This window comes from Caloenas nicobarica, chromosome 1 (assembly GCF_036013445.1).
Source record: "Caloenas nicobarica isolate bCalNic1 chromosome 1, bCalNic1.hap1, whole genome shotgun sequence".
NCBI lineage: Eukaryota > Metazoa > Chordata > Aves > Columbiformes > Columbidae > Caloenas > Caloenas nicobarica.
Window position 1 is genome coordinate 13,290,377 of NC_088245.1, and position 14,889 is coordinate 13,305,265.

At 36.8% G+C, this 14,889-nt stretch overlaps 1 protein-coding gene across 5 annotated transcripts in view; it reads left to right on the top strand.

Annotated features, from left to right (window-relative positions):
• Window positions 1–14,889, top strand: part of MAGI2 (membrane associated guanylate kinase, WW and PDZ domain containing 2) — a 758,699-nt gene that overhangs the window by 668,866 nt on the left and 74,944 nt on the right. For 3 of the 5 annotated variants that reach the window (XM_065629412.1, XM_065629428.1, XM_065629445.1), the window contains 2 exons: window positions 1,842–2,031; window positions 10,928–10,969. In XM_065629412.1, coding sequence (XP_065485484.1) covers window positions 1,842–2,031; window positions 10,928–10,969 — 232 coding nt within the window. The remainder of the gene's footprint in view (window positions 1–1,841; window positions 2,032–10,927; window positions 10,970–14,889) is intronic. The other 2 variants (XM_065629419.1, XM_065629436.1) reach the window with 1 other exon arrangement.

The window sequence follows — 14,889 nt, forward strand, 5'->3', positions numbered from 1 at the left end:
TTTGATAACTCAGGTATGTCCATATATCACTGTATCACACAGGATCCGCATATCTATAGTTCCCTCTTATATCACATCCTAGTTGCCATCTTGTGTATCTGATTCAAAATAAATGTGTCTTTCTCGAACAACATTGGTGAATATTGAATACAGTATTCCGTATCTTCATCATTAGCACTTCATAACACTAATACTTTCTCAACTTAAATATCATACCCAATGCATACTATTGCATGAGAGTCATCCTATGATTGACTGAGATACCGAGATCTTTCTTCATTGTTTCTAATGAACCAGCCCTACTTACTGCTGAAACTCTGACAGAAGCACAGATTGATTTATAACACTAATCTCTATAAAGAATGAGGTCCTCAACAATTAAAAATGGTCAATATCCATATTCTATTTATTTTGAAGTATGAAGCCAAGGGTGTCAGATCACCTGTTATGTACAGAGTGATAGTTACTCAGCATGTTCACCAGGAGGACTCTAAAACATCTGTAGTCCACACATATTCGGTATGCAAAAAGCCTGGTGCTGTTAATCATCAGAACAGAGAGCAAAGCCTGCCCGCTGAGCCAAACATCTTCTGAAACCCAGGAACTAAAGGCAAAGGTTAATCACAGAATTTGTGGAGCAAACTTACTGTAAACCTGCAATCATCTTTGATAAGGCACTGCTGATAAAACACTAGAGGTTTGTGGTACTTAATTACAGTTCACTTTGTTTCCAAGGGTCATTTTTTGTATAATTAACTGATTGTTGGGTTACGTGCAAGCACATACTGTTCTGAAGCCTTTACCATGCTTTGCTTCTGGAGGGATCACAGCAAAAGGCAAATCTTCTTTTCATGGGATAAACATTTGTGTTTTGTTTAACTTAGCCTCTTCAAATATATTTGCTAATGCAATTTAATTAGCAGCCAACTCCTTCAGAAAGAAAAATGCAGATCCCCAAGTCATCTTTTGTGTAATCTATTGTATTATGTCTTTTCTGCCTTGACGTACTTGTGAGACCACTAAGTGCATTCTTGGAGAAAACATGGACTGAAGTGGCTTTCATGCATAGATAATAAACTGCTGCGTACTTCTCTACTCTAAATGGTCTGAAAGAGTTGAAAAGCTTGTCCCATGCTTGGGAGTTTAGTTGGATGGCGCCAATGTCATTTTTTGTATAAGAAAGAAACAGTAAGAAATGAAAAAGATTTCATCAGATTAATGCTCACTTTTTTCTCATCATGTTCTGTGTTTTACCATTGAATTTTCAACTATCACTACATGCTCAAATACCTGCTGTAATAATTTTCCTTTTTTTCTTTTTCTTCAACTGAAGCTGTGAATTCTGCTCACAGTTACAATAATCTGTTTCTCCCTGGGCAGCTAGCTTTTTGTGTGTGTATTCTCAAAAGATATAGCATTAAGATCATTCAGTTGCTACCCAATCTGGCCATTTCTTTGTTAAACACTAATTTCAGTTATGTATTTTGATGAATCTGATAATTATATCTTCACAGACCCATAGATTCTGCCATTAGCACAATAACTTCCAATAGCTCAGCACATGCTGGTAGAGGCATTAAACATGCCTCAAGGGTAACGCTCGACCCTAATCCATATGGGATCATACTATCTGAGAAAGACCACATCTTCTCATGAGCGACAAATTTAACTACATCATTTTATAAACAGCACAACACACACCTTTCATCTCAAAAGGCAGCAAAGGGATTTGCTAATTTTACAAAATATATCTTTAACTTAAATCAGTGTCTTGGCTGTCACTGTGGGAGTCACAGTTTTGGCAAAACTTTATTTTTATTCCCTGTATGTTTTTATTCCAGGTGATGGAACGATGGGAGAATCAAGGCAGCCCTCAAACAAGCCTATCGGCTCCAGCTATGCCACAGAATATTCCCTATCCACCTGCTCTTCATAGGAGTTCATTTCCCGATTCAACAGAGGCCTTTGATCCACGAAAACCTGACCCATATGAGCTGTATGAGAAATCAAGAGCTATTTATGAAAGTAGGCGTAAGTGAAAGCACTGTTCACCCTGCTGACCATTTAATGCTTTAAGTTTTTGCCTATGAATGTGTCACTGCTGACATAATTTCTGTCATTATCTTTTGTAATTTAAAGAAAGCAACTATAATCCCAGTAATAGAGGCCATTATAAATTATTCAAAAATTCTACACTTATACATTTTCCTAGATCTTGCCTAGATTCCAAAGGTATTTTCCCTTATATTTTTACTCTCCTCATTTTGATTGTTAAATCCTTAGTGAAGAACAGTACATATGCCACCACGTTTTCTTGTGCTATTTTTCTTCATAGTTAACCAATAGGAGGATGTGAATTTATCAATACAGAATTCCTTCTCTTACTTTCACTTTAAAGTGAGATTTATTAAAGAAATTACAGATTTTTTTGTTTTTATGAAAATTACTTTGGCAAGTTTTCACATTGTCTTCAGTAGTTAGAAGGAAACCCATAGCACTAATAAGTACTATTTGAAGATCTATACAAAACGGTTCTGAGCCATCAAGATTACCATCTTGATTTTATTTTTCTTGTTTTTGAGGGGCGTACCATATATCTTCCACAAGTGTAAAAGGGGTTAAGCTTATCTACTCCTTATCATAAATAACATTTTAGCTGAAAATGTTATTCTAAATTGTCCAGAGATTTTACACTTATTAAGATCAAAGCCTCAAAATTGTTTGTTTGTTTGTTTGTTTAATTAAAACTTTCTCATAGCAGTTATTACTTGGATATACCACCTTTCAATTCATTTCATAAATTACTTCAGCCTATAGACCAAATTACTTTATAAATTATACATAAAATATAGCACTGCAGCTGATCCAGATTAGCCCATTAATGTTAGTTGGTCCCTGAGACCTAAACTATCATAATCCATGATCTGCAAGGTACAAATTTCTTGAATGTGCAAAGGGGTAGGCAAAGCTGGCAAAGGGTCTAGAGCACAAGTCTGACGAGGAGCGGCTGAGGGAACTGGGGCTGTTCAGCCTGGAGAAAAGGAGGCTGAGGGGAGACCTTATCGCTGTCTGCAACTGCCTGAAAGGAGGTTGTAGTGAGGTGGGTATCAGTCTGTTCTCCCAAGTAACAAGTGATAGGACAAGAGGAAATGGTCTCAAGTTGTGCCAGAAGTGGTTTAGATTGGATATTAGGAAAAATTTATTCATCAAAAGGCTAATCAAGCATTGGGACAGGCTGCCCAGGGAAGTGGCTGAGTCACCATCCCTGGAGATGTTTAGAAGACATGACAATGTGGCACTTAGGGACATGGTTTCATGGGACTTGGCAGTATTAAGTTTACGGTTGGACTCAGTGATCTTAAATGTCTTTTCCAACCAAAATGGTTCCATGATTCTGTGATTCTATGTTATTGTCCCAGATATGGGGTTGGTGATGCTGCTACTTCCCTTGGCTCTTTAACTACAGCATCAGCATCTCCTGATTGTTTTTGGTATTTCCAGTCCCCAGCAGGATGGATAGGCTAGAGGAACACCAAGTTTTGTTCTCATCACCTCTAAGTTAATTCTAATGTAGTCCCTGAATTGCATCTCTTCCTTGACCAACACAAACTCCAGTCTTTTACTGATATAATCTGCTGTGTTGAGGACCATATGCTACACCAAGGGAAGAGCTGTTAACTTGTAGGTTGGAGTTATGCTACAGGCTGTGTTTAAATGGTTTAATTGCATTTGAGTTCTGTTCAAGAGGCAACTGGAAATAGTACACAAGCCTTTTTCAGCCAACTATCCAGACAAAATAAGAATTAAAAATCATGAAGCTGTTAGGCCCAAAAAAAGAAAGTGAGAGATGAAAAACAAGAGTATGGTATCCACTCCTCCTAGATTTCCAGCAGTGTCCTGATCTTTCAGCTAATCCTGAAAGCTTTAATTTATTGTCTTCTGACACTGGTATCCTTTGAACATTTTCTCTAATTCTCAATTCCAACCAGATCTCTTCTGCACTTATTCATATCCCTTGGTCTTAAATAACTGCCTCCAAACATCTCTTTTCTCCCTGAGATTTTTGTTTCTTGAATGCCATAACCACACATTTTAAAAAATTCAATTTGTCAAGCCTTTGATTGCTTTTATTCTCTACTTTGTGCTAGTGTTTCCTGAAGTGAGAGGAACAACAGGCAGAAAATCCATTACTGAGTCAAGAAATTGTCATCTAAATTAAGTATATGGGAGGGAGAGTTTCAAGATAATACACAGTTTCCGACCATATGGCTGTGTCAGGTTTGTTATCTTCAGTAAAGACATACTCTTAATGTGTACAGAAAAAGTTCAGCTACTTTCGGATTTTTTTAAGTACTTCTTATCTCAAAGCAAGTTTGCTTATCTCCTGGCAAGACCAGAAAAGAAAGAGGTTCATCTTTTAAAAATAGTGCAAAGAAGTGAACAATTATGACCTGGAAAACTGAAAAAGAAAGACATAGTGCTAGATTTTTTTGTTTCTTTCACAGTGAGACTGTTACTAAACAGTTCCTTTTCATACTGCTAGTCCTCTGAATTTCTATAGATCCTTTTATCAGAGGATCTCACCACAGCACTCACCAGGACCTTATCAAATCCTCCTGCTTCTGTGTCAGGGAGATGAGTCAGTTATGCATCATAGCATAGTTCTGTGAGGAGCACAAGCCACACGACTCAAAGCAGAGCAAGAAGCCCTAGGAGCCTGATTCACAAGCTTTTGCTCTTGCCACTAGGTATGCTCATCCCTACCTAATGATAGCTAGAAAGGGGCTTCAAGCACAAAGTCTCCATGGAAAGGGAAGATTTTAATTGTACAGGAATGTGTTTCCACCTCAGGCATGTCAAGGACCTGCCTGACCCTGTCCAATAGAGAAATTTTAATTTTTAATGATCACATAGGAATTAAAAAGGACTATCGCTTCCTCACTGGAAACAGTTCCATAGAGGCAGTTCTACCGATACAGATTTGAGACAAATCAAATGATCCATTAGTACAGAAATGGAGTGCAACTGTATTTTGTAAGTCGTAGCTCCTTGGAAAATTATTTGTCACCAGTTAGCTATCACCTGTCAGCTCCTACCTGTTAGCTCTCACCTGCCCCTGCTGTCACCCATCAACTATGCTCAATAGCTCCAAGTAGCCAAAAAGGAGCATAAGGTGTTTCCAAAGACTGTTGAAGAACATCACATAATCCAAACCAGTTGCCTAAAAGAAGGGAAATTATATTGTTCTCTTTCTTTTCCGGACCTACATCTCTCCCTCTCTCTGATTCTTTTTGGTTGGTTGGTTGGTTTTTTCCCTTCACTTATCTCTTCTCTTTGGTAAAGAGAACCTACCAAGCTTTCTGCTGTTACATTATTTTGCAAAACTCAGAAATAGAGGAGGAGACCTGCTCGAACAACTGAATTATTTTTCCTTTTTCCATTCAACTGTAAATTTTAGATGTCTTAAAGGCAATCCTTTAACTTCTTTCTCCTTATGACAACTCTTGGGCTGTAATTGACAGTGTGACTCTGCCGGTATCCATGGAAGCTAGGTACAAGAGCTAGAAGATGGAACATCAGACCAGGAATTTCGTATTAGCAAAAAAAAATTATGAGACTTGATATGCACCAGTTGTTACAGCTGTAACTGGAGCTCCACAGTTGCCATTGGCAGAACTCATTCTCCTGAATTTAACATTTTCTTTATCCTGTCCTATATTTTATATTGAATACTGTTTGTTGTAAATACACAGTTTATAACAAACTTTGTTCAGGGGCCTGTGTAGGAAGACATTAGGCAAACAGGGACACAAAGCTGTTGGGAATCATAATGCTATAATATTTCTCTAGTTATAAAATGTATAATATAAATTCAGGTTTATATTCCTCCAAAGAAGGCAATAAAATAAAAGCTTACATTTGTCCTTCAGTGAGTGTAGTAGACCAAGACTGGTGATGTGACACAGAAATGCCAGTAGGAAGAATGAGTTAAGCCAGTGATAAGCTCTCATTAAAAGCAAAAACTGAATAATTACAGTTCCACCTTTTACTGGAATAACAAAGGTTCCTTCCTTCAAAATCTCCCATGTTATTTTCTCCTCTGACCATGGTATCACGAATTCCCCAAATTCCTTTCTAATCCATCATCTGTCTTATGCTCTGTACATTTTTTTCTGCCAGATAGTTAGACAAATTGGAAAAGAACCAAAACCACAGTCCACCAACAACTGCGAGACATGTTAATAGCCCATGTATTAGCATAATGCGTTATTAGCCTTCATAAAATAAGGGTGTTTTCTTATGCAGACTTATGAATAACTTTCTCTAAGGGTCATAGACAAGTATTTCAATACATATTCACAGGATACCTTTCATAGGAAATACCACTGTGAGTATTCAGATCAGGTATTAAAGTATCAAAAATAGGAAAGATTTGTCAGACAGCATTATACTTACTCATAATCTGTAACTCTGAAAATACCATTCTTGCAGAAGAATACTAAGACCATCAGGGTTTCCTAAACATGATACTCATGGAACATAAAAAAAATGCTAGCACTGAATGAATTATCACCTGAGAGGTTCTATAGCATGGTCTACAGCTAAGCAGGATTTTCTTGTCAATGCCCGTTGGCTGAACTTCTACACAGTTACAGTCTTAAAAATTGAAGGGAATTTTTCACGTAACTGTTAATGCATTTTTTTCAGACAGTATTTTCCTGACAGAAATTTTGCCTGTAACAATTTTTCCCATTTTTGCTCATCTCTAGTCTAAAAAAATTTCACATTTTGGTTATGGTGCTTTAAAAATGTATATACATATGTGTGCATATGTATGTATATGTAGCTATATATGCTAGTGTTAAATACACAGTATTCTGAAGTATTATAGAGGTAGAAAGTATTTATTTGAATGGGTAAAGGGTTCGGGACTACAAATTTAGAAAATTAGGTTCTAGTTTCAAATATTCCTTGAGCTCAGTTTGCCATACTTTCAATACTTCTGTTCAGCAGTTACTGCCCTTTGTACCAATAAAGACATGCCTGTCTTCACTTAGTAAATAAAAGAGTATTGGGAAATTACTAATTATTACATATTATCATCAAACTGCCCCTTGACCATGAGCAATTGAATTATACGAAGGTAATTTCTCAAAGTAATTTCCAGACAGTACGAGTTGTTGTTTGCCTTGCATCTATTGCTATCCCAAGCAATAGCATAGAGAAGGTCTAAGAACTTACATTACTAAATTAATGTAACCTTTTTTTTTAATAAGGTATGATACATAACAAAAGGAGAGAAATTTTAACAGACCACCATCAAATAATTTTGTACTGTTCACTGCAGAAAGAGTTACTCGCCATGACAAAATGGTTTTGTTGGTTATAAGAACTGACAGGGAAACCGAAAGCATTTTCAAATGAAATCATGAGAATATCATCATCACAGTACTGTGGATGTAAAGTGATTTTGATTGCTGGATTGCAAAGTAGGTCTCAAACAGCCTACACTAATATGAAGTGTCAGTTTTACAACTCATGGAGGTATTAAAGATGCAGTATTCCTTTCTCTTAAACAATTTACGCTTTACTACAATGTATACAAATAGATTTTCGTCTGCAAAGCGATAGGGTGTACTTAAGAAGTCAAAATAACGATTTAAGAAAACTAACGTGCAAGCATTGGGGAATTGGTCACAAGTGCATGAGACCAATGGAAAATTCATTGCCTGTGTGCTGTTTCAAACTGCTGCTTGCCCAGGTTTGGAAATGACGTTGCAGTATGATCGTATTCATTCTGCTCATTTGTAAAACTCCTATTTACCTAAGCACGGCTAGGACTGAGATACTGAAAAATAAATGCTTCCTAGTACTGGTTTTGTTCCTCCAGAGAATACCAGTGACTCCATTTTGCAAATAAGAATACCCTTGTGTCATGTTGTAGGTGAACTGTGCTCCTAGGGCTGTATCTGCCAGCTAAGAAGTCTGATATTTTCACCATTGGTTTCAGTTGTCAGGATTGTATCCCAGGTCTTGTTTATTGTTTATCTGTTTTCACAAATATTTTGCAGCTTTCCGTTTCAAAACCATGAGTGTAATTTATTGTAGATTAAGCATGAAGCCAAATGTGCAAGCTTTTTACTATTCTGTCTTCTAATGGCAAAATTAACCTTGACTTTGTATTCATCTGATATGGAAGAAATCTTGATGTATAGAAAGAACCTTTGAAATCCACAGCTGCATCCTCATTCTTCAGAGCACAGACAGCAATCTCCATGGTTAATTTCAGTTACAGTTATATACAAGTAGCAGTTCAGAAGAAGGCTTCTCAGTTTTACTTTCCTGATTCTTGTTTCTAGAACAGGTTAGCTGAACTAGAAAAATTAATGCAGCCATTTTACCAGATATTTTGTCATTTATTCAAGCTCTACTTTGCAATTATTTCATTCCTATTTCACAAAAAAGACTACAACTACTCATGACAATGCCGCCACAGAAGTTCAACTGAAAAGGCTTTATTTGGAGATTACAAAAACCTTATGTCAACATTTTAAAGACTTCTGCACTTCTAGTGCCTGTTCATGGTGACAGTGTTGGGTAGCCTGGGTCTCTCCAAACATGCCTTCTGCTGCCTCATTTCCTGAGAGATGAGGTGTAACTTAGTCAAAGTTTAGAAGATGCCAACATGAATTTAATAATAAGTAAATGGAAAGTTTCAAATTGTCTTGTGTAAAGGTTAGTTTCCTACAAAACCTAATTGACAGGTTTTTTATAAAACAGATTTTGCTGGAGTGTCTCAGTATTTTGGTAAAGTCACCAGTTCAATCAGTTTGTTCTCAGCAGATACAAGGCACCAGGGTGTGCACAAATGATGCGCATTCTGCTTGGTTGAGGACCATTCCAAGGGGTCCTTCCTCTTCACTTGGAAGTTGCTGTTCCGTAGGGTCTTTCAGCCCAGAACTATGTCAGTTTTGAAAATAACTACCTATATCTCAGTATTTCATATAGGAATATATTGCTAAAAAAGCCCCTTTTTGTATGTTAAATGTTCTTCACTGATCTTTCCACTTTTGAAGTTTTCAACTAGCTGCTTACAGTTTGCCTATTAAGTGAGCCAGCAATTTAGAGATTATATTCTGTTTTTCAAAGTGCCAGTGACATAATTACAAATATCATGTACTGCACACAGACCCAGACTGCTGATAGTAGATTCTTCCTAAAATGAACATTGCTTTGCTGTATTTACCAAAAATACAGGTCTGCACTTGGATTTTATGTTTAAGAACTTTAAGGCTTGATTCAACATCTTCAGCATAGCAAAGTTCCAAGCTCCGTATGTGTGAATTTTTAAACTGCAATGAAAAAAAATGGTAGATTTCGTAATGGTTGATTATGAGTTGATAAGTAACACCATGAGACACTACATGAAGTTCTGCAAGGCAAAGAAAAGACATCTCTTCAAGAGCAAAAGCCAGATCAAGCTTAATGAGATTAGCTTTGAAGGAAACTACCTCATTGACAGGCACTTCTGCTTGACCACAAAAAACAGTTTACAAAAAAGATACTGCTAACTCACTTAAGATATGTGGCTATCTTAACACAGGAAGTTGTTCCTCGATTTGTCACAGTTTGAGCGTACTTGTGCTTCTTTCACTTTGCTGCTTGAGGTCAGTTCTGAAGGATGTTAGAGTGAGGGGCAACGGGCACAGACTGAACCACAGGAGATTCCATCTGAATATGAAGAGAAACTTCTTTACTTTGAGGGTGCCAGAGCCCTGGAACAGGCTGCCCAGAGAGGTTGTGGAGTCTCCTTCTCTGGAGACATTCAAACCCACCTGGACACATTCCTGTGCGATCTGCTCTGGTGAACCTGCTTTAGCAGGGGGGTTGGACTAGATGATCTCCAGAGGTCTCTTCCAACCCCAACCATCCTGTGATGCTGTGATTCTGTGAATGCAAGCAGAAATGGGAACACAGAATGAACCAATCTTACAGCAGCTCAAAAGAGTCATTCCAGTTGGATGACCAACAGAAAAGGCTTGGGTCCTTTCAAACATAAAAGCTAATTGAGACTATCAAAATGAATTGCTTTCTGTACATTAAAATAATTCTGTCTCTTTTAAGGATCCCACTAAAATCATGAAAGGATGTGAGTAAAAAAATCATTTCTCCAAGTTTCCAGTGGAGCAGCATCAGTTTCAAAGGCTCTGGTTTTCAAGAGTTGTGCTGGTGCAATAATTTACATTTAGATATCACCTCTCATCTTGAAGGATCTTAAATCGCTTTGCAAGATCTGTAGTGTGTGAAGAAATTAACTCTTTTAACCACCAAAGCAAAGATGTGCAGCCACCTACAAAGTAAAACACCATAGCCCATATGACACCACACCTAACACAGCAGGTGAAAAGTAGGTTAAATGGGTTTACCTGCATTTGCCTTCACTTACAAGCAGTTGTTGTTATTGGCAACGTACATCCTTCTAGCAAAATCTTGCTCTTCTTGATAATAAAAGACATTTTGCATTTGAATTGAGTAAAAGCAGTCATCAAGTCATCTAAACACAGCCATTAAATTTTCCCTTTTATTGCTTTACTTCAATAAGAACAAATATTGTATTTAACTTACACAATTTTAAACACGCTAACAGTTTTAACTTCATCATAACCTATGTCATGTTAAAGGAATGTTGCCATCTCACCATCTGTTTCCCTTCACATAGAAATGGACAGGAGGTCTATGTCTAGCCAAAACACATACATGTACCACCGAGGAAGTCAGGAAGGAGGGGAGCAGAAAAAAAAAAAAAAGGCAATAAAAAGTAGAAATTGCACTTCAGTAATTCAAAACACGGGAGAGAAAATGATGCTGCATCTTTAAATAACTTGAGAAATGTATTTCATCTTTAATTCCCCATTTTCCTATTCAGAACAAGTGCTGCCCAGGACTGGTTTTCGAGTGGATTCCTCTGGCAAGTATTCTTCAGCCTTCATTGTTCTGTAAACTAATTGTCCTTCATTTTATGTTTTAGTTATTCTTCTGTATTTAATCATTTTTCTAGATAATTGCCAGTCATGACTGCTCGGTCACCATTTTATTTTTGTATGAACTTTGTGGGGTATAGAATAATAACTATAAATCTTTTTATCATAGATTTGCATTTTGAGCAAGGAAAAGTATTTCTTTTTCTTCAGCCAGTCTTTGTGTATGTTTTACAATGTTTTATGTGTGCTTTCATACCTTAGTCTTCACTTTTTTAACATAAAAATATATCTATACTTCATACCCAAATTTAAACTTAAGTAATATTTTGTGTAAAACTGAAATTACTTCAGTCTTTATTTGTAAAAGAACAGAATTCATGTATTATGCAGACCCAGCCATTCCTTGCTCCCATAGCTGTATCTTGTTCTGTAAACACCTAAAAGCAAAAACTTTCAAAAATAGAAGCTTTTGGGGTGTTTGAATCAAGATTGGTCTTGTAAAGTGGCAATGGACCTGTTTAAAATCCAGCAGTACCTGATTTCCCGATCTGATCATGTTAAGCGAACATTTAAAACAGGCTGTTTTGACAATCCTGTTAAAGTTTTTCCTAGTCCTACACAGGTTGGACAGACATCCCAACTTGAATATGATATTGGGCTGGTTTTGCACATCCCAGTAGGGTTTATATGTTGAATAACTCTGTTATCGCGCCAATTCTTTTTTTTTTTTCTGAATTTTATGCCGAAGTCTTTATTTACCAGTTTTCCCTCTCTATGAATACCAAGAGGAAATGTTTTTTTAAAAAGCTACTCACGTCAGAGAGCAGCAGACCCATCACTGTTTTCAAGCTTTTCACATCTTTCAGGAGCAACTGAATCTCAGATTAAAAGTTATTGTAGATTTATGTCAACCACAATTCACAATTCACAGTAATAATTTATATGGAACAAAAATCTTCATCATCTTCAGGAAAGAAGTCCAAATTAATTTTTATTTTTAGCAGGAAAGTAGAGTACACCCAGAAAAACTGTAAAATTACTACAATAAAGCTCTTCATCCTTGTTTTAATTGCAATATAGAAAGATTTCATAATAATAAAAAATATCAGAATTTACAGCATCACGCCAAATACCAGGTTCATCACTATAAAAATCACATAGCACTTGTGCAACTTGACTCATACAGGAAATGAATTAATCATCTTCAGGGATATATTTTCTCTGCATACTTTTAAGAAACAACTGCATGTACACTTATCATTGCATAATTCACCTAGGAATCAAGATGAATACAGTACAGAAATGTAGCTAAGAGTGGATAATCACGTCTTTACCTATGAGATCTCACTATTGTTCAGTAACAATCTATTCTGGTACTTTTATATTTAAAGCACATTCCTCACAATTCAGGAAACAGAAAACAGAATTTCCCAATGCCCTTTACCATCCTCACTGTGCAACAACGGTCAGATCACAACTTATCCAATGCCATTCCCAAATTCATGGAGGAGCCAGCTGGTTTTGTAACATAGCAAAAGGTTGTATTTTCTTTTTCTCTTCTAGACCAAATGATCAGTTAAGAAAGTTTTCCTTTACCAAAAAAAGAAGAAACAAAATGCTATAACTATAAAAAAGACAATGAAGTTACTAGCAGGCAAATCTAAAATTCTTTTACTAGTATAAATGTACAGGTAGGCAAGGGAGAACAGGGAACATTGTTATTCTTGCACAGGATACCCATATTATATGATCAGAAATGTTGACTTTTAAGCTGAAACTCTCCTTTCAATGAAACTTGTAGGAGATGAGACATCCAGGTGTATTAAGCTGACTCATGGAAGAGCAAACTGTCCAAAAGACTATACTAACTCTAGTCTTTGCTTGACTCCCATGTCTGCAAACCTATTCATTTCTTCTTGCTTGGCATGAATTACAAGGTGCTAATCTAGCTTACAAACAGGAAAAAAAAATAATAATTAAATATATATATATATCTTTCATAATGAAGTTATACTAACTAACAGTTTGCAGTATATTGCAAAGCACAAGAGTGTCATTTTCCTGTTAGTATAGGTTAGCATTTTCTTTGTATGGTCAATGGAAAATCTGTTCTGGCAAGAAAAGGTTTAGTTTACCTAACAAACCTTTGTGAGGGAAAAAAAAAGGCATCAGAATCATAGAGAAGCAAGAACTGAAGAAATATCAGAGGAAATGTCATTATTTATATGAATGAGAATACTTGATTGATGTACATTCAGGAATATTGAAACTGCTGCCACATACTAGTGGGGACTTTTACTAAATCTACCAAGCATGAGCTTCTGAAGTAAAAACACATGGTAGTGAACAACTTGTGTGTCTTTAAGAAACAGGAAAAAAAAGATAGTTCATCATCAGCGAGGCTTTAAAACATATTTTTGCGTAAAGACTAACTACTGATATAGAGATAAGCTGAGACCTAATGCAAAAGAAGTCTACCAAAAATCAACTAAACTGGTAACAGGTTTTTTGCACCAAAAAAGTGATGCATGGTTAGTCAATCTAGACTTCAACTTGACATTTTACAAAATTCCAGTTATAGTTGATGGACTTCCATGCTAGCCTTGAGAAGACATGTAAAGAAGAATGGCTAGAAAGAAGATAAGCAATTCTACCAAAAGAACAGTTTCTGGACTGAAAGGGTAATATTAGTGGAGAGCCTTTGCCTTTTTGTTAATGTCCTAAGCACAAAATCTAAGGGTAGAAGTCAGGTCTGCACTCAGACATATGACTTCAGGTATCTATGGTATAGTTTCCTCCAGACCAATGGAGAGCTGGTCAGTGCAGCCAATGGAGTCGCATCATACCCAGCACGAAAGCTGAAACAACCAGCAACAGCACTGGAGGAAACACTCTTAAGTGTACTAGTCAGTCACTGGAGATAGTGCAGTATTACTGTCAAAAAGTAAGTAAATCATGGTGTGCAATCCATCAGTGAAAATTCTGAATGAGGCAGGTGACCTAGTGACAAAGGCCACAAACAACGTCTTCTTTGCCCGTGTCTTTGCTGGACAGGTCTGTGTGCTGTTTGCTGGCAGACACATTAACAGGGAGCTAGACTAGATGACTCAGGGATTCTTTCCAGTTCTATGTTTTGTTTGCTAGGTGGGACAGAAAATAACATTTTTTTTTAAAAGCAGTTTTCGATGGCCTGATAAGAGTTGGCAGAAAATGGACTCCATAGTCTTCCAGCTCTTTGGGAAAGAAGGCCCTTCTGAACAAGCGTGATGGTGTAATCGGTTTTTCCAAAGGTTTCCAAACTGTGTTAGAGCTGATTAAAAAGTATGCCTACATTCAGTATTTTTAGCCTAAACCTTTTCATGGTCAACAGAGCTTACCTGTTCTTTTCCATGTAGAAATCAACCTCTTTTTAAAAAAATGGTACCTCTTATTTTGGTGTTTGTTGCCAATGTTGGTTTGGATCAGCTTTGTCAATGCATGTACATGTGGGAAGTTTTCATCTCAGTGTGCCAGAGTATGTATTCTTCACATCTTAATATTCTCATACTTTCTTAATGTGTTCCCAACTGTGTATATTAATTCATGTGTGTGCAAATAGAGGTAGTGCTTGGTTTGTGACACACTGCTGGAAGCAGCGCCTTCGAGTGTTAGACCTGGGCTATAAATGATGATCCTACCGTGTCTGTCTACAAAGCCCTCTCCCTAGTACTGAGCTCCATCCTTGTTACACCTTGGCACAGCAAATCATGTAAAGATAAAGTATTGCTCTCACCTTAAAATTCCTTTGCCTCTCACAACTTTGAAACAATCTTTACATTAAGTTAACACACTGTACCTGCACAAACTTGTTCTTCTATGCGCTGTTGGGACACTTATCAAATAAATTGGAAAAAACTCAGGGTAATAA